Source organism: Malassezia globosa, assembly GCF_000181695.2.
Source record: "Malassezia globosa CBS 7966 chromosome Unknown mgl_sf_2.1, whole genome shotgun sequence".
Lineage (NCBI taxonomy): Eukaryota > Fungi > Basidiomycota > Malasseziomycetes > Malasseziales > Malasseziaceae > Malassezia > Malassezia globosa.
The window spans coordinates 816,641-838,511 of record NW_001849872.1 but is presented as its reverse complement, the minus strand read 5'-3'; the positions used below and the strand labels follow the sequence as shown (position 1 = coordinate 838,511).

The following is a 21,871-nucleotide window of genomic DNA, read 5'->3' as shown; positions in this document are numbered from 1 at the left end:
CTTCATGTGGGTGGAGGCCCATATGAGCTTGCGTCCTTCAAGGATCACACGGACGACGGGTGGAGATGTTTCTTCTTGGTACCTTGCCAGAGGAACGAAAAGTGGAGGAAGCGAGCACTGACCGTGTGTCAACGACACTTTGGACCTCTACGTCCGCCTGCCTATGATGGCAAACGAGGATGAAGTAGTCGGTGTGCCATCGCATATTCTGGACCGAGGCAAACAGCATGCTGGCTGCGAACATCTGCGCTTGGAAGATTCTCAGAGCCTTGCGAATTTGATTCGTAGGTACACGGCCGGTCTGCGTTATGGACAGAAACTGCTTGACGGCAAGATTCGTCCGCGGGATGGAACGGACGAAGAGCCCGCGTCCAGCGACAAGCGCCGCAAGGTACGAAAAGCTATTCGAACACATGGTTTGGCACTTTACAGCTCACACCACAGCTGGAATACCCAACGTGCGCCGCGTGCGGCATGGAGTTACGACGGCCGTTCCTATGCATGACATGTGGCTATGCCGGATGCCTGTTCAAAGATCCAGTGCGAGATGCACAGTTACCAGTGACTCAAGGCTCTTCAGGTGCTTCTGATGGTGCAGAAGAAGGAACTTCCCACATCGGACTGCATCTGGCAGAAGAGGCACACCCGTATGGTACGTCGCTATCTCACTTACACGTCGCAGCATGTGACATTGTGCATGGTACCTTCTTTTGCTCCGCGTGCGACGACATCGTGTACGATGCACGTTTTGATCATGTGCTTCAACGCGAGACACACCGTGCGCATGTGCCGAGTGCCAGGGAGCATGCGCTGGATGCGCTCATGATAATGAACCATCCGTCCTCGTCGTCAGCAGAGCCGCCATCAACAAGTATTTGCCCCATGCCGCGAGGACTGCGGAATATGGGTGCCACCTGTTTTTTGAATGTCATTCTCCAGTCATTTCTGCACAATCCACTCTTGCGCAACCACTTTTTGAGTGACAGACACAATGCAGCTCTCTGTGCCGCCGGTCGTGACTGTCTCGCATGTGAAATGGACAAATTATTCAAAGAGGTGTGTTGGCGAACTCGCACCCGCTGACAATTCAGTTTTATGGCTCTTCCGATGCACAGGGTCCCTATGGCCCGACATCCTTCTTGTATGCAATATGGATGGATTCCTCTTCCGCAGAACTCTCTCAGTCTGGACAACATGATGCACATGAAATGTTCATCAGTGCGCTCAATGGGATCCATAATTCACTCACAGCACACGCGCTTGAACGGAAAAAGCTGCCGGCTTGCCCCTGGGAAGGCGAGCACATGCTCGAGCATCTGCACGAACATGCCGAGCAGCCCAGTGGTGCACGTGTGCCGAACCGAGCCGTGGACCATGTAGCACAATGTCCCTGTGTCATTCATCGCACGTTTTGTGGGCGCCTGCAGAGCAGTGTGACGTGCCTGGCTTGCAGCAAGTCTACACATACGCGAGAACCGTTTCTCGATTTGAGTCTTCAGGTATACCCGATGGAGACAAATGAGCCAGATGACTCGAAGAAAAAGCGCACTGTGGCCGCCGATTCGAAGAAGCGCGAAAAAGGCACCCCAGTCGCAGAGACTAGCGCTCAAAGCTTGTATGCGAGTTTACTGCGCTACTGTGCGAAGGAGCAACTGCCTGAGGCGTCGTATCGCTGCAGCCATTGTCTTCAAAGTTCGAAAGCGACAAAACAGCTGCATTTGTATCAGCTGCCACCGGTTTTGTGTATCCAACTAAAACGTTATGAGCATGGCATCGGCACATCTAAAGTCGACGCACGCGTGCACTTTCCTCTTGTGCTGGATGTGCGTGAATGCTGCACAGGAGCCCAAGAGACCGATGAATCTATGGATCCTTTTGCGTATGCTTACGACCTTTTTACTGTCGTTGTGCACCAAAGCACGCTGACTTCTGGTCATTATACAAACTTTTCAAAATGGCGCGACGCATGGTACCGCTACGACGATGATAAGGTGACGCGGGCATCAATAGCGCAAGTGCTAGAGGCGCGAGCGTATCAACTCTTTTATCTTCGTCGTCGCCTGCGCAATCAGCCAAGCCACGGTGTACATACTCTTTCCAAGTCAAGTACATAGATGGAAACCAGCACAAATGCATATATGAATGATGTCAAGATCTCGTCGCTCCAGCAAGAGCGTTCTCAGCACGTCGGGTTCGAACGGTTGTCTCAGATAAAGTGTGTACCTACTACTTTTATCATTCTCATTGCCTGTCGCCCAACCACCCCCCCCCCGTCCAGTTGAGTCGATGCCTCGATCTGTCTTCGAAAACACTTCCTTCGGCAGATACCGTATAAAGTGCATCACATGGTATTTTCTGGCATCTGCTACTTGACAACTAGATTTACGGCGACAAAATCCGCAGTTCAGGCTCACGTTCAATCCATGCGGCAATTCGATCAAGTGTTTGACTGCGCTCAGGCTCAAACCACGTAAACATAGGGTAAACGTGGACGCCATCACGAACCTCGTCAAGCACCACGTAGCGCTCTTCAAACGGCTCCACGTGAGGCGGTGGGTCATTCATAGCCGAGTCATGCTCAGAGACCCATTTCTCCGTGCGCGGGAATTGCTCTCGCCAAGCCCACATGTGTGCCTCGTCAGCAGAATATGCACAGTCGCCAGAGTACTTGGGTACACCAGCTAGCGTCCCTTCCGCCATGCGGTGTGCCAGAGTAATGTGCTGCTCATAATTTAGCTCCGCATTCCCTGTATTGATGAATACATGCTTGGGAAAACCCGCGAATCCCCAGTGCGGCGGACGCACATCAGCTTGGGGATCAAGTTGAAGAGACACAGGCGAAATGTACGGGTTGGTATACGCCTCACTTGCTGGCATGCAACCGAGCAGAGCACACACGGCTGAATTTCGGTACAGCAAGGAAGGCGTGATGATGTCACTATGCCCATTCAGGACCGTCGTCGAAAATGGATTCGGTGCTGGAAGGGGCCCACTGTGAGAGCGAGATATGTCGCACCAAGGTGACAAGAGTATGAGCGAGCCTGGCACAGATTCGATGCCTTCGTCTCGAAGGTATCGGCACAGAGCAAGAGCTAAATTTCCGCCCGAGCTGTCACCTGACAAGATGATATTTTCCGGCTTGAATCCACATGTCCGGACAACGTACAGGTATGCAAGAAAGGAATCGAGCAGAGCTGCTGGATAGCTCCCATGACGATAATTAGTGTGACGTGCCAGACGATATTCAACAAGAAAGGCTCGACGAGGAACATCGTCAGAGTTTCGCATGCGGCCTAATAGGTCGCGGCAGCACACAGCACCTACACTCGATTCATTCGCAGTGCCCATCCAGTATGCGCCGCCGTGCAAGTGGACAATGAGTCGCTCATCTTCACACGCTCTTTCATCAGTTGGAATAGGAGCCCCCGTCGCAGCCACAAAGAAGCCAGATATACGCGCGGGCTTGATGCTTTGCAGCTGCATCGCACGTTTGAGTTCACCACGTATATCACCAGCTGTCTCTGGTGTTGCGGGCTCGAGCAGATCCGCTGGATCAATCCAGACGAATTTACTCTTACGGCACACAGGCTCTTTCTCAGATGGCGAGCCAGCCAACAATATATGCGTCTTGCAAATATACACGGTACAGCGCCTCGTAATCGATACGAGCATGGCTTTTGTCCATGACCACGACCGGCGTGGACGATTGGCACGAGGAATATTCATCAATGCCTTGAACGGTAAGTAGAAAAAGAGCATGAAGGCAATAAATACAATGGTATAGATGGAGCGGAGTGGTTCGATTGTCCATGGAGGGCACTTGACAAAAAATTCAGACAACGTGCCATACCCCTGGTTGGGAAACTCTACAGTCGGTAGGGACAGAGGAAAGTGAAGATACCGAGTCGCACGTCGTAGGATCAGCGTCTCTTTGCGTGCTGACGCACTCCCTCCTCCTGTTTTGGAGGTATGCCCACGGTTGTTGTAGCTGTTTCCTTCCCGTTTCAGTACATACGGCAATGCCATGCGTAGCCATTTGTCCTCGGCTTGTGTACCCTTTGACACAATCGACGTATGATCAACTGAAAGGGTGCGGTGCGACCTGGACTCGCTCGAAGGATCCAAGACACCCAATGGCGGTGTCATTGGATCAAAATTAGTGACAGCGAGGGTCGCCTAGTTCTTGCTGTGCTAGCGAGGACACCTGGCTCGCGAACTCGCGCAGCTCGTCTAAGGATAGCAGAGAGATCCCTAGAATGTGTGGGACGCGGTAAAGTGGCACGATTTGCTCCCTCCCCCAACTCTCACTTTGTGGAGTTTGTTCTAAATAAACCATGTATGTAATTCCCAGGTGTCATCTGCAGCAGCGCCAGACATGGGGGGATTGGTGGGGCTGTCGAAGTTTAATAATTGACACAGCACCTTGCCCCACTTTCGAACACTCGCCTGCACCGGTAGTGGATTGCACGCTAAGACCTGCTTAGTATAGACCCTTATGTCACCACAGCTTCGTCCCATGGTCCGCGTATCTCTGTCTTCCAACGCTGCGATCGACGCATCCACATGGGGCACAGAAAGCACACAAACAAAAAAGCTCCCGGCTCAATGATGGTGGCGACAAAGCGGCTTAGAGGCCACATAATGAGAATGCTCAGGCATACAAGCATAGCCGTGAGCGGTATTACGATGCGCGGGATTCGTCGACCATCGGACATTGCGAATGATCCGTAGGAAACGTACATGCGGTCACGAAGCAGCGGAAAAATCCCAAAAAGTTGCAGTGCGACCAGCAACAAAGCAAACACGTCTACATCCGACATGAGTCGACTTGACAGCACCACGCTTGCGCACATCGCCATATTGAGGCTAATCGTTGACGTCAGTCGAGAACCAGAGTCTGGGCGCATCGAATAGTTCGCGAACGCAAGGTGACCCACGAATAGAACGGCCGCGCACGCCCACACGCTGTCGTTGGTCGTTGCTTCACTAAAGGTTCTCACGACAGGAGAGAGCGCATGAAGTGCAAATCCGAGTACTGTCAGACTCATGGCTCCACGCACAATTGAGCGAATACTATATTTGCGCGCAGTGGACTCAGCACCTGCTAATAGCAAAGAGCAAGCCAAACTCGTCCACACTAGTTCAGCCGCATGGAGCCAACCCATATGCAACTGCACGAAGAGGGCAACAAAGAGAAAAACGGAGGCCATTTGCTGGCCAATACTAAGTGAGGATAGTACGAGGGATACACTCGTGGGAAAAGCGGCTGTAGCATTTATTCTCAACTGTCCCAGAAATGATGCATCCACATAGTTATCGTCAAAAGATTGTCGCCGCCACAGGACTTTCTCCCATCGGGCATAGACTTCATAAGACGGCGTCGAAGACATGAACCATGTTTCAGACTGCTTCCAGACTAACAAGAAGCCACTTATTCCTTCTCCCACTTCAACACCTTCGTCCCCCCTACAAGTGAAAACGTCACGCGCGTGTCACCTTGTCCGCCGTGGTCTCCACGCGTGGCTGACCGCGTCGCACCTGTTGCACTGTGCCCGAATGAGTGCCAAATGAGGCGAACGACCAACCAAGTACCTTGTCTGGTGCCAGAGTGACGCAAGACATGCCATTGGGCCATAGCAACTCATCGGCCGAAATACTTTGGCACTTCGCTACTCGCATGGTGGATGCAGGGTCCAATCACATTCAAACAAAGTCAGATGAAGCAACGGAATTAGACAAGCATGGGTTTCATGACGCTGATATGCGGACTGAGACATCCCATCCCGAGCTTTCAAGCACAGACAACCAACTCCCCACGAAATTTGCCACAAACTCGCACCCCTTTCTCGGCCATTTCGTGCAAATTCTCGCGCTGATTGTCCATGACAAGTGCAACGCCGGGTCCAATCCCTATTATTAGGGCTGGTGACAATTCGAGCAATGCGATGAGTGACGGTACGCCAATCGCTCGTCCCAGTAGCTCAAGCAGTTATTTGGGATTGAGTGCCGGCCTTAGTGGTAGTAGCAGTTTTAAAGAGGCCATGGCTGTATCGTTCGGCAAGGATGTGGCGGAAATGCTCGAGTATTCGATAGGGCGCTTTTCTTCGTCAACGGATTCAGAGGCCACAGTCGCCGCGCCGTCGTCCGTCCGGTTGGAGTCCACGTTTTGTCGCAATTTCACCTGCTGTGGGAAGGAGCTTGACGACCTTCATGATTTATTACAGCACTATGAAGAGTGCCACGTACGCTTTGAAGACGATGATGTGGAAAGCATGATGACAGACGAGGATATGGAGACAACTAGTATGACTTCAGACACAGCTCCATCAGAGAGTTCCACATCCTCTTTAACTGGAATGAAACCAGCCAATGGCACCCATGATCATTCTATCCGGGCTGGCCATCCCCGGCCTCTGCTTTCAACGCCTGCTACCGGTACTCCCATGGTCTCAACTACGAACGAGAACTTGGAATACCCTAGCGCGTTCGACACAGCAGTCATGTGCTCGCCAAACCGTGGAAAAAAGCGCTCACACGGACAGCAAGTGAGTGGGTCCACTTCTAATCCATTGTTCCGAACCATTTTAGAGACAGGTGGTCGCCATCCTCTTGGCATGTCTAGTGCTTATTCTTCACCATTCTCAAGTCCGGGTAATTCACGTGCTGCCACCCCAACCATGGATTCAGAGAATGAAGTCTTCTTTGGCTCATCCACTCAACCTAACATGTTTGCAAGCCTGTCGATTCGAGGCGGCTCTACGGACGATCAATTACCTTCTTGTGCACCTCCTAATTTGTTCTTCCCATCCGCCAATGCCTCGTCGTTGCAACGGCCGATGAAGCGTGAGCGTTTCAGCACAAGCTCAGCGACAAATACTTCTACAAATGCAGGCTCATCGACGCCTGTCGGAGTACCACCACTTTCGTCCGTGGAAAATGGTGCTGCAACAGAGCACAGGCCGTACAAGTGCCCAGCTCCAGGTTGTGATAAGGCGTATAAACAGATGAATGGGCTCAAGTATCACCGCTTGCATGGTCATTGTAACCAAAACCTACGCAACGTAAATCAAAGTGTCACTGGCTCAAACGTCCCGTCATCCTCTTCAACTTCAACGCCGGGAACCGCTACGTCTTCGCCTTCGTCAAATGCTACGGCAAATCCATTCAGTTCAGGGGGTTCACCCCAGACACCCTCATGCCCGGATGCGGCAATCAGCTCTGTATCGACATCGATCTCCTCTTCATCGACACCGGCGACTGTCTCCTCTACGCCAGGCTTGAGCACGGAGCCGACGAGAGATGCCAATATGGTATCAGGCATCTCAACACCATCTCAGGGCATGTTTTCTCCCACACTCGATCTTGCTTCGACGGAGTCATCTTCCACAAGTAAGCCAGATTCAGTGCCGGCCTCTGCGAAAAATGGTGGCATTAGCTCAGTTCAGCCGGAAAAGGCGTATGTATGTCAAGTTGGCAACTGTGATAAACGCTATAAGAATTTAAATGGCCTCCGGTACCACTATTTGCATTCTGGCTCCCACGGACTACTAGGACTACAGCTTCTTCATGCCAATGGAGGTGGTGCAAGTGCCAAGGCTGATAGCGTAAGTGGCCGGCCACCTGTATCAACAGACACATTGTCTCGAGAGCAGATTGTGCAAGCTGCTGCTGCTGCACAAGCTTTATTAAATCAGCAAGGGGCTAATTGTAGCCGAGGGCCGAACGGTAACCCAAATCCCAATCTCACGGCATCTGCTTTCCTGTCCTCAACAACCAACAATACAATCACAATGTCTAATGCTCCTGAACCTTTTTAAACCTTGGTTGTATTACTACTGTATTTTCTTCCGCGGTCGAAACGGGCGTTGGGAACGTGTATATGGTTTTTTTGTGTTCCAAGCTTACGACGAATCTCGCACATTCTTATGGTTTAGGTCTTTTCTCCTCTAGTAACGGTTTTTTTACATTGAGTTTAGGGATTTGTGTAATTGCAGAAACAAATAAACTAGAATACCCCGCTTCTACTTTTGCTATATGGGGTGTTGAGATTTCGAGTCGCATTTAGTTCGAAAAACCAAGGCTCGATGGAACAATTTCAATCCAGTAATTGTCAGGGTCAAGAATGAAGGCTGGGATACGTATGAGTAATGGGAAAGATGCCATGCGACCTACCAATTGTCTTCATCTTGCCGTCTGGCTCGTCAGTTTCCGTACTCCCAAACGAAAATATATGTAACATACCTGTCAAGCGTTTCTGCCATTTGACACCGAGACGCTCAAAACGCTCACACGCAGCCTCGATATTGTCGACAGAGATGGCTAGATGCCCAAAACCGCGAGGCTCTGCGTTGCCATTGTGGTAGGCAAAGTGCGGGTCGTTCTCGGTGCCGTGGTTGTGCGTCAGCTCAAGCACGGCCTCGCGCTTTCCCAAGGGAGACACCTTTTGGTGCTGGTACGCCAGGAAGTACAAAGTAAAGTCTGATCCCACCAATTTGTCGATCAGCTCCATACCAAGTACATTTTCGTAAAAGTCGAGAGACGCTTTGGGATCCTTCACACGAATCATTGTGCTACCGTAAGCACGACACACTTCTCCCCCCTTTATAATAACACATACTGGTGGAAGCGAAAGCTGGCAGTTTCTTTCATCATAAGTCGTCTCGTAGGGATAACGCACCTTCAGTAGCTGGCATTCTCGCTTTGCGGCTGGAGTAGTGAAAGTGTTGTTCCGAAAGCACAGACGTACGTGTCACACGAGCGGCTGAAGCCGATGTGCCGATACACATCTGACGGACATATTAGGTGGATCACGTGAACGCCATGCATGTCGCCTGCTGCTGACAGGAGAAAGGGGTCTGTATGTCTCGAAAATTAGGCCGCACTACGTCGTATGCACGGACGTAATAATTCAAAAATCCTATGGCTGGATAGACAGGTTCTGCATCGCCTCTGAGGGAGCACTATTCATTTTATTTTTCGCGTCCTGCAATTCGTGTGTTTCCTGCTTCGGTGCCGCATTGGACTTTTTGCCCTTGCGTTGCTTATACTCGAAGCCGGCAGCCTTGGCATTCGCAGCTGCCTCCTCGGGCGTCTCAGCAGAGCCGCCCTCGTCTTTCGTAAAGTAGGGAGCAATCATAGGATTCACTGTATGTGTGAGTCAACTTCTTTCCACGCACATTTTTTCTCTTTTACTTTCTTGACCTTGGGTTCATCCTCAGGATAAGCCAAAGCTTTCAGTTTCTTGAATTCCTCATTGGCAAGCATTTTCTGAACAGGTTCTAGAAGCTTGTTCAAAGCGCTTGACACAGCTGGTTTAAGGTCAGCAGGGTGCAATTTCTTTTCCTTAAAGTCACGGACGAGATCGTCAAACGATGCATAGTGCAGAGGACCGCCGAATTTGTCCGCACGCATGATGCTGAACAGAGTCCCTTCAGGCGCTTCCTCAGGAATGAAGGATTGCGACTGGCCATCCAATTGGGTGTGTTTGTGCATCATCTCATTGCGCACACGAGCAATCGGCATTAGCACAGCACCAACAAACGCCAGCACACCGTTCTCCTCAACGACACCTTCCATGCAGTAGGCAGCCTTAATTTTCTTGGCCACCTCACTGGGTGAGTCGAGGAAATCGATCTTTGAGTCGGTATCGGAAGATGACATTTTCGAGCCATTCATGCCAGGCACCATACCATTCATAACATGCGCGCGCTTCATATAGCCAAGTTTTGGCAAATACTGTTCGGCAAACATGAAGATTTTGCGCTGATCTAAGCCACCGAACTGAAAATCAACGTCAAGGAACTGTTCGTCAAGTGCCTGGAGCCCCGGGTACAAGAGGCCACTTAACAGGGGGCTCGCTACTTGCTTGACGACCTCAGCACCGGCTTTCTTAGCATCATGCTCTGTCACCATAGCTGCCAAGCGGTACACATCAAAGTTGTACTTTTCAGTAAGTTGGTAAGAAGAGCCTAGCACGAACGTAAGACGATCCGTCGGAACGCCAATAGACTTCATCACACACGTAAGGATCTGTCGGTAGTATTCAGCTCGATGCTTCACGAGTTCAATTGGTGCTTTCATGTTATCTAGAAAAGCATGGATATCAGCAAACAGCACTTTGACCTGGACTCCTGCGCGCAAAAAGTCCGCAAGCTTTGTTAGAGGAACAAGGTACCCAACGTGCGGACGACCTGTTGGAGCCGTACCCCAGTAGCACTTAAGAGGACGCTCATTTTCCTCCAAAATTTTTTGAATCAAGTCACCGCCAATCACCTCTTCGATGCCTCGTGTGATAAGCTCGTACCGCTTATGCGGCGTTAGTGCATCTTCTTGCACCATCTTCGACCTGGATTGGATTGTACAAGATACGATTTTGGATGTTCTCATCCATTTGGAATTTGGGGACAGAATGAAATGTGTGCTGACTAACCAAATACCACGCTTCTGAGCCTGCGAGCGTGGTTGAGCAAAGGAACGAACGTACGTGAGCGCTCATACGACAGTAACGACAAAGGCGTGTGAGACTGGATCAAAGTACACGTCTCCGAGACATTCTATATAGCATGAAAATTGAGACATCCAAACATTCCTAGAAAGCCTTGCTGCAGGAAATTTCATTTCATGTTAAGATGTCAACTAGTGTAGGACGTCGAACGCTGCACAGAAAACAGCAACAGGGACTAAACACGGAAACGGGACAGAGGAGATCCTCTATCGAAAAAGTAGCGAACCATATACACTTGTCCAAGAGAGATAGCAATGATCACAAAGGTCTGGAAGAAGGAATAGCGGGTGATACGGTGCCGGGTCTTCTGGACGAGAGAGTGTCCTTGGTTGTCACGTAAACGGAAATAACGCAGAGTGCGTTCGATGGCCGTCAAGTCAGAGTCGATCTTGGACATAGACTTCTCAACAGGCGAAGATTGGTCGCGGAGAAGTGCTGCTTTGGCCAATGGCAGCTCAAGGCGAGGCTCAGATTCGACGGTGATATCGAAATCAATCTTCATAAGTAGCTGTTAGTATCCGAATTCATGGAAAATAATGAAATATACATACGAGTTTTTCTTCCTTTGTGCTAGAGCCATTCTCGAAGCAGAAGCTGTATTCGCCAAATTCGTTTGCCGTGAAGACATAATCTTCCTGTGATGACTTCTCTCCTTGCAATATGATTTTGTCTGTGGGTGACATTACAACATAGTCGGTATCAAAGTCGCCACCTTCTTGCACAGCAAAGTAGAAGCCGACCTTTTCGAGCGCTTGGTCAACCCACGCGTAAAAGCAAGTTTTTCCTTGCCGCGGAACCTGCGCTGATAAAGCAGCCGCTTCAGCTGATCTGAATAGCATGGTGCAAGCAAGGACGAGAACGACCAGCGCACTCGTTAATGTGCTGCGCATTGCTGCATGGCCGCACACCATTGCGTTCGATATACACAAACGACACTCGCAGGCGTTGTTAGACAAGACGTCTGGATAGGCCACGTGGAAACGCGTGTGGGCGAAGCGCAGGCGCGACCGGTGTGTCGATTGGCTTCGCTCGCCCCGCCTCAGGTCCAACATGCTGTGTCCCACCACCACCTGCAGTCGCCCAAGCACGCGCCACCGTAAAGTCACGTGAGGGATTGGACATGCTGCAGCCGGAAAGGCGTGCAAGTCGTGCAGCACATTTCGTGTCCATCCTTAAAGCCCCCCCCCTTATTGTGGTGCTAGAGGAGTCTCAAGCGGAGGATTCACGCTTCCCATCCGGTGATAAAGCCCTAGAAGATAGCAAAGGAGATGCGATCTAAAAGTACATAGTGAAATGAATCTATAACTATGCGGATCGTAATGACCGCAACGAACTTACTAGCTGCTCCACGCCCTCTGCGGTGGCAACGCTCCATACCTCAAATGCCAAGGACTCGGGATCGTCCGCACAGTTGCCAGCGAGACCATCCCTGCCTTGTGCGCGTTCACGAAGAGCTAACTCACGGCTCAACTGCTGCGCGATTGCCCGGCTGGGACCAAGGCAAACGAAACGACGTGCGCCTTCCTTCACAAGCGTGTCAATGGAATTGAGCCATCGTACAGGCGTCGAAAGGGCCACACGCAAATCATCTCGAATATCTTCGACGTTGTCAAAAATACGACCATCCACTGAAGAAACAACTTTCACATCTCGACATGGCTCATGTAGAGGCATTACATCGACGAGGCCAGCGAACGCACGGCTTCCTGTCTCAACAAATGATGTGTTGTACGGGCCCGACATGGGTAAATTCACGGCATGTGCACCGATTCCCTTGAACCGCAATCTGTCGCATGCATAGTTTACGCCCACCGTCGTGCCGGCCAGCACGATTTGAAGTTGAGAATTCACGTGAGATGTTTCGACGAACTCATCACGAGCAATGCCTGGAACACGACCAGCGTGGATTTCTGCTTGCACGGATTGAACTTCATTCAAGGCACGCTCGAGCTGCCCAGGCCGAACGACAATAGCACTTACCTGTGTACCGCGCCAGTCAGTGTATTTGGTGTCATCTGGCGACTGCGCTTCCTCCTCATCCAACACCAAGTTGCTTCCTTTCCCGCTCGACACGTTCGCAAATGCCCACGTTTCATACATACTTGCGGGTGGCTCACACCCATCAGGGAAGAGAACTGGGTGCGTCATCAAGCAGTTCATTGCGGCAAGACCGCGATACCGCATGGCCCGCAAAGCATCCATAGGCTCAATTGCTCCCGTAGCAACAAGTGCGGCATAGATTCCGGAGCCGTGACCAGCAATCCAACTCATATGATCTTTGACAAAGTCGATCTCAAATTCTTGGCGAAGAACTGCCAGAAAAGATAGCGTCACAGTGAGGATTGCCGGCATGGCATTTTCGGAACGCGTAAGCTCAAGCTGTGAGCCGCGAAAGACAAGATCACAAAGCCAACCGGGCTTTAACGACCTTGGTGCCGAGCGCACACTCTCTTCAAGTGCTTGGTCACGCGCAAGATGCGCTTCGAAGGCAGTGCGCAGAGGATCCGGGTGCATATTGTCCAAGGGCCGTGCCATGATGAAGGCTGTAATGCATTCTTCTGCTTCCTCCCAAACTCGGCGAGCGGTAGCGAAAGATTCATATAAATCTCGAGCCATGGTGACATATTGCGATCCCTGCCCAGGCATGATGAGTGCCGTTGGTTTGTGTTGTATTTTCATGCCGACCCAGCCCTCTCCAATGCCGGCGGCACTGCGCCCGGCAAGTGGTGGAGCAACACCAGATGAGACCCAGGAAGAGGCGTTAAATGACGAAGAAGGTAAAGAGAATGTGTGCTGCTCAGGGAATGGAAGGTTGGGCTTTCCGGGTGCGCGATTTCGACGTGCCAAGATCTCAGGATCCTGGAGTGTTTTCTTGTCGGCCTCTGGCCTGCGATGGCGAGAGCTGTAGTTAAACACGGCCCCCTTGCCTGCATGGGCCTGGACGAACTGAACCGGCTTCGCCCGCCCACTTACCATTGAGTTTGTCATCTGCGGATGCGCCCGCCGGTGACTGCGTTCTCGTTCTTGTTGACGCTCAAGTTCGAGCTCTCGGAGCCATTTGCGATCATGATCTTCTTCTCGATGGTAAGCAGTATCATCTGACATGTGGCGCCCACGGTTGGCAGCACGACCCAAAACCATGTCGCGCCGGCGTAACACGGGCCCTAAGCGAGATGACATGCGGAGACCCATTCGATAGAGCGTTGACGAATTGAAGAGCAGGCCCACTTTGATATGCGAGAACGCTAGAATCGACACACAGCTTGACTTGCCTGTTCAAATCTGGTTTGGTCTGGCCTTGATTCTCGTCCCGCACTGATCTCGGGGGTGGGGGAGCTATTGACGTTCGAAATCTCAGGCCTTGTTATTTTCTGCGGCTCAGGGATGAAGGCGGACCAACCAATGTGTCTCGGACTCCGCAATCGATGCTGCCAAGTCTTCAATAAAGGCAGATTTCTTGATTATCAAAAAAGTAAAACCCCACCCGGCATTCAGCGTGCGTGTCGCAGGGCCCCCTCTGACACCCAAGGGCTCACCTATGCAGATGTCGGCGCACGTGGCAACAGAGATAACGCTGACAAGGTGCACGAGCTGTACGAGGTCCATTCCTTGTTCTTCATGACGTCTGACGCAGCGCTGCGTGACCGTCATGAGCTACCAAGAGATGTGCCTCTGCTACATCGATCAAAGCATATGCTTTTACCGGTGGCGAGCATGCTGCTTGGTATGAGTGTTCTCGCGCCCTTTAATGCACTCGTGTCCTCGATTGAGTATTTGCATGATGGCTTTCGAGGCACAGCATTGGAAGCCGTATTTAGTAGCGGCATTATGACAGTTTTCAATGCCACAGCTGTTGTTTGTGCGATTACAGCAATTGTCGGGCAGAATCAAAAGCAGGTACGTATGCGACGCACGGTCATGGGTATGGTCGGCTAATATGAGATGACAGTTTTCACCGCATGAGAGGATCAAGCTCATGCTGGTCGCATCTATGATATTATCATGGGTTCTCGTTTTGTCTGTTTGGATTCGCGGTCCACATGTTCCTGCGAATCCCCACTTTTACTATGGTTTCCTTCTTTTTCTTTCAGTGGCTCTTGCAATTGCACAGACGTATCTGCAGAATGCCACCATGGCCTTCTGCACGCGATTGGATATTAATGGATCCATTATTGGCTACATGCTGCTAGGTCAAGCTTTGAATGGAGTCATTGGAAGTGTGCTAAATCTGCTTAGCTCTATGGCAGCAGCGACACACATGGACGCGAACGAGGCAGCATCGACTCAGGCGATCCAAAACCAACAAGCTGCATATACAGTCTTCATCGCGACGGCTCTATTGCAACTGGCAACTTGGTATGCATTTGAACATATGCTGCACGTGTCGCATGTGAAGCAAGCTGTCGAGTCCTGGACGATGAGCGATGCATTCGCAGCCCATGCCCAAATGAGCATCTGGGACACAGTATGGCGTGTGCAGCGGCGCCTAGTGCCGTGGAGTGTGAGTATCTTTGGCCTATTTGCGACGACGCTTTGTGTATACCCAGGCATTACATCTCGTGTGCGCACGGTAACAGAGACACGCTGGTTGAATAATGAGGGCATCTTTGTCGCTCTGCACATTGTTTGTTTCAATGTGGGCGACTTGTTGGGACGACGCATGCCGATCATGTATCCGATCACGAACGTGCGGCGTGCGTATGTTGCACAGATATGCACAGCAGCCCGCTTTTTGTTTCTTCCGTTCTTTTTGTGGTGTCGACTTGACATATACAAGACAAGCCCCATTCCCGATACGATCTTCTTTCTTGGCGTCGTGGCACTTGGCCTAACGACAGGCTGGCTATCCACGTCCTTTCTCATATCTGGGCCTCAAAGCGTTGCGAAGCATGATGAATCTACATCAACGCAAAATAATGGGCTTGATACTGAGGCAAGACAAGATCAAGTTCTACTTCACGACGAAACAATGCACGAGGCATCCGCAGCTGAGCATGCAGGAACACAGGACGCAGCTATGGCATCGATGTTGTGCTCGTTCTGGCTTGTGGCTGGTCTGACAGCAGGAGGATGCCTAAGTTTGCTTCTCAACGTGTTTATAGGGTAGCGTGCATATAGGTGTATTTGTATCACTAATGACAATTTTCTGAGGTCTTCTTTCCTTTGCCCGTATCTATTGGATCAATTCACTCGTCATCATAGCCCGAAACCGGGGAACGCGGCCTGTCAGGCACTGCAGAAAGCGCGTTAGTTTGGTCATGGTCTTTTTGCGACGCATATCTATCCGATGGACAAACGTACATGGATAAGAAACGGGAATCCTCTCCGCTGGCTTCCAGCCGAACTGGGCTCTGTACTTGGGTACAACCACGACAGATACGGGACCTGTGCCGAGAGAAACGATAAACAGGGAAAGGGGGAAAGTACAGAGTTAGAACCGAAACCATCATAGAGACATGATCTTACGATCAACTTACCCAGTGCACCCAAGAGGAGCGAATAGAAAACGACAGGCCGGGCATGAGAGGCCCATTGCTACGACTTGTTAGTCGTGAATACTACGCACCAAGTACTTGAGCGTATTGACGAATGGCCGAGTCAGAGTAGACATGAACGCCATTGAGTGCTAGGATCTGAAGTCTGGATAGAGATAACGATAACGGCTGCGAAACAAAAAATGTCCCTTCTCTCCGTCGTGACACTGCAACCAGCAGGTGCAGCAGCAGCAGCAGCAGCATCGGCTGGCCGTCGACACAGAACGGTTACCTGCAGGGTATGCCACATGGATCTCACGTGGCTCCACATGGTCAGATGACGCTGTGCAACAAGCTATGTCACTTGATTGTGGGCGGGGGAATAAGAGGTCGCAAATCGATTTGATTGTTTTGAACATCTACGCAAGTTTGTCTGACAAGAGCGTGTGGCCTGCCCGTCGAAAGTACACACGTTCCTCAGATACAAACTTGCTAGCACCAACGCTGGTAGTAGGCTGTTGTGCACACAGCTCTCTATTGAGCACTGCTTACTGCGCTTGCTGTAGCAGCTCGAGAGTCTAGTGTGGCTGACAGAGCCACAGGAGAACCAAACAAGAGAGTCTTTGAGCTCTCTCGCTCTCGCTCTCTATCTCTGTCTCTCTCTTTCTTTCTCCTTCTTGTACTCTCACACGTTCCAACTCTCCTCCACGATTCATCTCTTTCTTTCTGCCATTGCGCATTGATACACCTGGACCTGTTCTCACGGTGACGAACGGCTTGATCTGCACCGGCACGGATTGACTCCCGCGCTTTTCTTCGCACGCATAGTCGCATTTGTATACGCACAAGTTCGCACATTTGCCCCCTATTATTGTTACATACCTCATGACGTCGTCCTTTGCCGAGAATATTGACGCATTTCTTACGCCTTTTATTGACTATTCCGAAGCTGCGCCTGAAATAGGGGCTTTTTCACTCGATGACAATGCATACGGCAATAACACATCACCCCTATACGGAAACAGCAGCGGAGGCCCTGGCATATCTTTGCAACGCGCCAAGTCTGACATTTTGCCATCCAATATCGATGCACCACTCAAAACATCTTTCTCTATGTTCGGCTCGCTGTCATCGTCGGCGTCCGCTCCGCACACAGATGATGTGCCCCTTGGTCTCGAAAGCAGTTCGTCCAACGGCAGCACCAGCTCCATTTTTAGCCAGTCTAAACCAGCAGGCGATGTGTATGAGCCGTTTACGTCTCTCACGCGCTCGAAACAAGGCCCTCGAGCATACCAGTCAAACAGCACTGACTCTGACAGCGATCTGGGTGAAATGAACGAAGCCACCACGTCTTTATCGACAACTTCGCACAGTCAAGAGCCAACCACCATCATGCAGCGATGTCAGACGCCCATCACATCTCCACCCTGCACACCGCACGCGTCAAGCCGCTCGTTGCCTGGAATGATGCCATTCACCACGCCACTCCCCATGAATTTGTCGCCGTCACAAGACTCACTTCAACGTCTGCATCAGCTCCAGCTGAATACAACCAGTGGCATTCAACCAGGTGCTTCCGACAACAAACCGCGGTCAGATACGTGGTCCGAGTCCATGACTCCGTTCCATCCCTTAATGTCCTTGCCATCATGGACGATGCCCACTGCGCAACAACACAGCATCGATTCGCATTTCACGCAGGCGTACGCGTCGCCGTTTTCCATGCCGGACAAAAGCATACTGGCTTCACATGCTTTGCAGCAGCAACAAAATACAGCGTACGTGGATCCCACCTCGACCCAAGCGTCATCGGCGTCGATGCCGTTGTACTCGCGGCCATCTAGTGTGGATGCTACCAACTCACTGTGGTCGCCCATCACCCCTCCGACATCCTCGGCATTGCTTCAGTCCACGCAGCAGATGCAGCTAATGTCAGCATCGCAAATGAAACCGCTACACTCCCCACCAGCGCGCCGACGAGGAAGCACCACCCGGATACCACGTAAAACGCAAAGCACACCGCAGTTCCAAGCCCTGGACGGTGACACGCATCGGACGCCTTCTGTGCCGCCGTCGCCCAACAAAGCACGGATGGTTCCAAAAACTGTGCGACGACTGGCAAGTCACCGGCGCATGAACGGGCAGATAACGACGCCAAACGAGCCCATGAAAACTCCAGTGGGCGGTCGGCTTCGAATGCGGGGATCGATGGCCGCGTTACGTGAGGCCAATGCAATGCATTCTGTCGCCAAGTCTTCGTCGACGCAGTCGATGCATCAACTGCACCAACAGCAGCAGCGCAAACCACTCACACTCAGTTTTGTCAACTATGGCATCGAAGATGCCGAAGAACTCTGCTCGGCTGTTGCTCCCAGTGGCAGCTACAAAGTCCCTCTGCGTGGCTTTAAAGATTCAGACGACGAAGCTGAGCCACAAGGTGTTGCCACGTCTTCGAGTCCCCATCCATCACCCAATGAGCCGGTCACTCCACACAATCGGCACTCGCCGCCATCACTCGCAGCTGAGCCTATGCCGCTCCCTGCTGTGTCGCTAGCTCCAGAACAAACGAAGCACCGTGCCTCATGAGCCGAGTATGCAAGGGAGGCTGGCAGGGTAGGGGGGTGCCGTTCTCCCTGCTTATTCTCGCGGAGCGTGAGTGTGTGTTTGGTGATGACGTTTGTCCCTGCTAGATATGAAGGCCTGCTTGTGAGGATTTTTCGAGTTCGTGCGTAGCCTGGAAGAAGGAATGAACGTCAGAGGAACGGCCGGAAAAAAACGAGCCAATTTCGCCAAGCTTGTTCTCTTTCGTCGAGCGACACGCACCTCTACATTATACAGGCGAACTAAGAGTTCGTTCATGGTCATAGACACGCTTAATGTTGATTTTTTTGTGTACAGGAACTTATCACCAAGTCTATATCTACTGTGGAGTATTCCCCAAGATGGAACCGGAAAAGAAGCATGCTGCATTTGCGGAAGTGCACAAATGTCGAGAGGCTGAAGGTTCGCTGCAGGGATCACGATGAGGATGAGTTATGTTTTTGACGGTCTTCGGCGGTAGGAACGTGAAGTCCCACAGTGCGGGCAGTCGCACGGATACGGTCCTGCTCTGACATGCCATACAGGGGATTGTACTGCTCCATAAGCGTGAGGTACTTGCGCTTGCTTCGCAAGAATAGCTCGACATCTGATAAAATGCGTGCCGCCTGGGGGGCCGGCTGCTCAGCATACAGGTCAGTCCACACAGCGAGTGTCGTAGACTTTGACGCGTCATGATTCCGCTATTCGGTCAGTCATGTCAGTCCGCCTAGATTATTCCTGCCTGTTCGTGACATGCGATACAAGGCTTCATCACACGTACCGTTGCACGGATTTCTTGCCATACTTTCGCAGCGACTTCTCGTGTAGATGCCCGTGTCGCTGCTGCATCGAGGGACGCCATAGAGAATAGCGCTGCGGCGGATGCCTTTTGCGCTGCAGACGACATGGCGGCCGACGGTGTCGTGCTTCTTACCCTCAGGTACTTCGAGGGCGAAAGCCAGGTGGGAGGTGGAATTGGCCGAATTTCCAGGAAGCAGCTGTGAATGTGGAGAAGAACAGGGTTGGCGATCCGAGCCTCCAAAGAGGTAGCGAAATCGGCGAGTCAGCTCCAACACATCTGACCGCGTGTTGAAAAGGGACGCCGACACACAAGGAACAGTCCCGGTCGCACTTTCGAGACGGTCAGTAGCAATGCGTCATCGCGAGCTGCCGAACTATCCACGCTAAGACAACCAATTGCAAAGTATTTCTACAGTTATGCATCCAAGCTGTACGTAAGTGTAAGCAAGCAATCAAACACGCATCCCTTTCTCCCGCTGTGGTTCATACGTACTCGCTAATGCACTCCCATGCACCCTTGAGGTTCTCCTTCCATAGCGACACTTTTCCATCACCACAGCTAACAGCCAAGACATTGCCACTCACACTCCAGCTCACACGCCAAACAGTGTCCGGGAACTTTGTGCGGTCCTCCGGCTTCGTGCTAGGCAGCAGAGGCGTACACTTCCAAGGGTCATTCGGCGTGTTCTGTGTCCAAATCAGCACTGTGCGGTCCTGTGATGCCGTTGCTAGGTACGTGCGAGCTAAGCCCAAGCTCGGTGCAAATGCCACATCACGCACCCAGTCGCGGTGTTGCTTGAGCTGATCGATCTCAATGTAGCGGTTGTGCTCGTCACTGAACTCCCAGATCTTTACCACAGCATCGCAGCCTGCCGTAGCGAAGCGCCGCATGAAATGAGCATCAGCTCCTGCACCGGCCGTTACCAACGGCATCCATGACACGGCATGGCACCCACCAGGATGCGCAGCAACGAGGTCGACGGACCATGAGCCGTCTTCATTGAATGTAAGCACAGATACACGGCCATCTGATGATGCGCATGCGAGCGTCGCGCCAAGCTCGTGTGGTGCCCAAGCAATAGAATTCACTGACGCCGTATGCAGCGCATGGTCTTTTATGCGTGTCCATCCGCTCGCACCCGCATATGTGCCATTCATTCCGTCATTCTTCCAAATAAACACCTTGCCATCGTACGAAGCACTCGCGAGGATCGTGCCAAATGAGGGATGTGCCCAAGCCACCTGCCAGACTGGGCCCTCATGGCCAACGAGTGTCTCGCCCGCACCGACAGCCTCGCCCTTTTGCACATCAAACACGCGGATCGTCCGGTCCGACGAGCAGGTCGCTAGCTTGCTACCATAAAAGTCAAACTGGGCGTCGTGCTGCACAACTCATTAGCACCACTCTAACGTGTAGCGTTATAACTGCTGTGGGAACATACCACTGCATCCTCATGGAAGGTCTCGACCAGTTTGGCCTCAGAATTCAGGTCCGCCGCACTCGTCATCTGCATTGCCTGCATTCGTTAGTTCCCACACACGATCCTTCTTCTCTCCCCCACTCTGGTTGTGGCCCTTACACACCATTTCTCGTGCGCGTTGTGATTGGAGTTCAATACGTCTACGACGTGGACGACGGCCACAGCCTAAACTGCCCCTCATGGCCAATGCCACGCGGTTCACCGAGCCCCTGTGGTCGCGGTCCATCACGTGACAAAGGTTCCATAGGCCCTGCCACTACTCATCCTTGCCCGCTCTATTGAGTTGGCGTCAAGTACAGCTAGAGGACTGGCTAGCTGGCTGACTGGCTTCTATGGAGAGAGAGGGACTCCCTCCACACATAACCTTGAGATGATGCCCTTGATGCTGCCCCCTCATCTCCAGCGTTGCGCATACAATGGCCAGGCAGACAAACTAATTTTTGCAAAGAAAATCACCAAAAAAAAAAAAATTACGTCTAGGATACGCGCGTTGTCGTCCATCGATCCCTTCGTCCAAAACACCTCTTTTCTGGATCGCTCTCTCATTTAGGTCGACAATGTCGACAGATCCAGCATCAGCATCAGCATCAGCGCCACCGCCACCACAGGCTGGTAGGCCAAGTGAAGACGAAAGTCCATACTTACAGCATCAAAAGAAGAAAAAGAAGAAAATATCGACAGATGAAAATGACGCGTCAGATCCACTCCGTGGCTTAGTGCGACGTCAAGTCACCGGCGCACAAGCGCGTCAGATCCTGGAAAACTCGACGAACATGTTTGCAACAGATGGCATGCGTCCTTACTCGGAGAAGTATAAGGAAATTTTGAAGGGGCGAAAAGAGTTGCCAGTCTATGCCCAAATGGATGAATTCTATGACAAGTTCAATGCGAATCAGATCACCGTAGTCATTGGTGAGACTGGAAGTGGAAAGACGACACAGATCCCACAGTTCGTGGCACTTAGCGGACCTTCCGCAGACAAGCAAGGTGCGTGCCGCCGATGGCGTTGAGGTGCCGCGGATGATTGCTTG

At 51.7% G+C, this 21,871-nt stretch overlaps 13 protein-coding genes across 13 annotated transcripts; 5 read left to right on the top strand and 8 right to left on the bottom strand.

Moving 5' to 3' along the window:
• Nucleotides 1-1,154: 1,154 nt before the first annotated feature.
• MGL_1217 (uncharacterized protein) lies at nucleotides 1,155-2,114 on the top strand (the record flags this gene model as incomplete). The annotated part of the gene is made up of 1 exon (XM_001731897.1): nucleotides 1,155-2,114. One exon carries the CDS (start codon nucleotides 1,155-1,157, stop codon nucleotides 2,112-2,114), a length of 960 nt encoding a protein of 319 aa, XP_001731949.1.
• Nucleotides 2,115-2,382: 268 nt separating this feature from the next.
• Nucleotides 2,383-3,726, bottom strand: MGL_1216 (uncharacterized protein; the record flags this gene model as incomplete). Its single annotated transcript, XM_001731896.1, has 1 exon — nucleotides 2,383-3,726. One exon carries the CDS (start codon nucleotides 3,724-3,726, stop codon nucleotides 2,383-2,385), a length of 1,344 nt encoding a protein of 447 aa, XP_001731948.1.
• Nucleotides 3,727-4,403: 677 nt separating this feature from the next.
• MGL_1215 (uncharacterized protein) lies at nucleotides 4,404-5,390 on the bottom strand (the record flags this gene model as incomplete). The annotated part of the gene is made up of 2 exons (XM_001731895.1): nucleotides 4,404-4,446; nucleotides 4,741-5,390. The coding sequence occupies 2 exons, from the start codon at nucleotides 5,388-5,390 to the stop codon at nucleotides 4,404-4,406; spliced, it is 693 nt and encodes a 230-aa protein (XP_001731947.1).
• A 492-nt stretch (nucleotides 5,391-5,882) lies between these two features.
• On the top strand, nucleotides 5,883-7,817 carry MGL_1214 (uncharacterized protein; the record flags this gene model as incomplete). Its single annotated transcript, XM_001731894.1, has 1 exon — nucleotides 5,883-7,817. The coding sequence occupies one exon, from the start codon at nucleotides 5,883-5,885 to the stop codon at nucleotides 7,815-7,817; it is 1,935 nt and encodes a 644-aa protein (XP_001731946.1).
• A 299-nt stretch (nucleotides 7,818-8,116) lies between these two features.
• MGL_1213 (uncharacterized protein) lies at nucleotides 8,117-8,566 on the bottom strand (the record flags this gene model as incomplete). The annotated part of the gene is made up of 1 exon (XM_001731893.1): nucleotides 8,117-8,566. One exon carries the CDS (start codon nucleotides 8,564-8,566, stop codon nucleotides 8,117-8,119), a length of 450 nt encoding a protein of 149 aa, XP_001731945.1.
• A 575-nt stretch (nucleotides 8,567-9,141) lies between these two features.
• MGL_1212 (uncharacterized protein) lies at nucleotides 9,142-10,338 on the bottom strand (the record flags this gene model as incomplete). Its single annotated transcript, XM_001731892.1, has 1 exon — nucleotides 9,142-10,338. The coding sequence occupies one exon, from the start codon at nucleotides 10,336-10,338 to the stop codon at nucleotides 9,142-9,144; it is 1,197 nt and encodes a 398-aa protein (XP_001731944.1).
• A 690-nt stretch (nucleotides 10,339-11,028) lies between these two features.
• MGL_1211 (uncharacterized protein) lies at nucleotides 11,029-11,343 on the bottom strand (the record flags this gene model as incomplete). Its single annotated transcript, XM_001731891.1, has 1 exon — nucleotides 11,029-11,343. The coding sequence occupies one exon, from the start codon at nucleotides 11,341-11,343 to the stop codon at nucleotides 11,029-11,031; it is 315 nt and encodes a 104-aa protein (XP_001731943.1).
• Nucleotides 11,344-11,809: 466 nt separating this feature from the next.
• MGL_1210 (uncharacterized protein) lies at nucleotides 11,810-13,684 on the bottom strand (the record flags this gene model as incomplete). The annotated part of the gene is made up of 1 exon (XM_001731890.1): nucleotides 11,810-13,684. The coding sequence occupies one exon, from the start codon at nucleotides 13,682-13,684 to the stop codon at nucleotides 11,810-11,812; it is 1,875 nt and encodes a 624-aa protein (XP_001731942.1).
• Nucleotides 13,685-14,480: 796 nt separating this feature from the next.
• On the top strand, nucleotides 14,481-15,611 carry MGL_1209 (uncharacterized protein; the record flags this gene model as incomplete). The annotated part of the gene is made up of 1 exon (XM_001731889.1): nucleotides 14,481-15,611. One exon carries the CDS (start codon nucleotides 14,481-14,483, stop codon nucleotides 15,609-15,611), a length of 1,131 nt encoding a protein of 376 aa, XP_001731941.1.
• Nucleotides 15,612-15,690: 79 nt separating this feature from the next.
• On the bottom strand, nucleotides 15,691-16,124 carry MGL_1208 (uncharacterized protein; the record flags this gene model as incomplete). The annotated part of the gene is made up of 4 exons (XM_001731888.1): nucleotides 15,691-15,737; nucleotides 15,806-15,889; nucleotides 15,982-16,039; nucleotides 16,071-16,124. The coding sequence occupies 4 exons, from the start codon at nucleotides 16,122-16,124 to the stop codon at nucleotides 15,691-15,693; spliced, it is 243 nt and encodes an 80-aa protein (XP_001731940.1).
• A 739-nt stretch (nucleotides 16,125-16,863) lies between these two features.
• MGL_1207 (uncharacterized protein) lies at nucleotides 16,864-18,564 on the top strand (the record flags this gene model as incomplete). Its single annotated transcript, XM_001731887.1, has 1 exon — nucleotides 16,864-18,564. The coding sequence occupies one exon, from the start codon at nucleotides 16,864-16,866 to the stop codon at nucleotides 18,562-18,564; it is 1,701 nt and encodes a 566-aa protein (XP_001731939.1).
• A 1,278-nt stretch (nucleotides 18,565-19,842) lies between these two features.
• Nucleotides 19,843-20,292, bottom strand: MGL_1206 (uncharacterized protein; the record flags this gene model as incomplete). Its single annotated transcript, XM_001731886.1, has 1 exon — nucleotides 19,843-20,292. One exon carries the CDS (start codon nucleotides 20,290-20,292, stop codon nucleotides 19,843-19,845), a length of 450 nt encoding a protein of 149 aa, XP_001731938.1.
• A 1,105-nt stretch (nucleotides 20,293-21,397) lies between these two features.
• Nucleotides 21,398-21,850, top strand: MGL_1205 (uncharacterized protein; the record flags this gene model as incomplete). Its single annotated transcript, XM_001731885.1, has 1 exon — nucleotides 21,398-21,850. The coding sequence occupies one exon, from the start codon at nucleotides 21,398-21,400 to the stop codon at nucleotides 21,848-21,850; it is 453 nt and encodes a 150-aa protein (XP_001731937.1).
• Nucleotides 21,851-21,871: the final 21 nt, after the last annotated feature.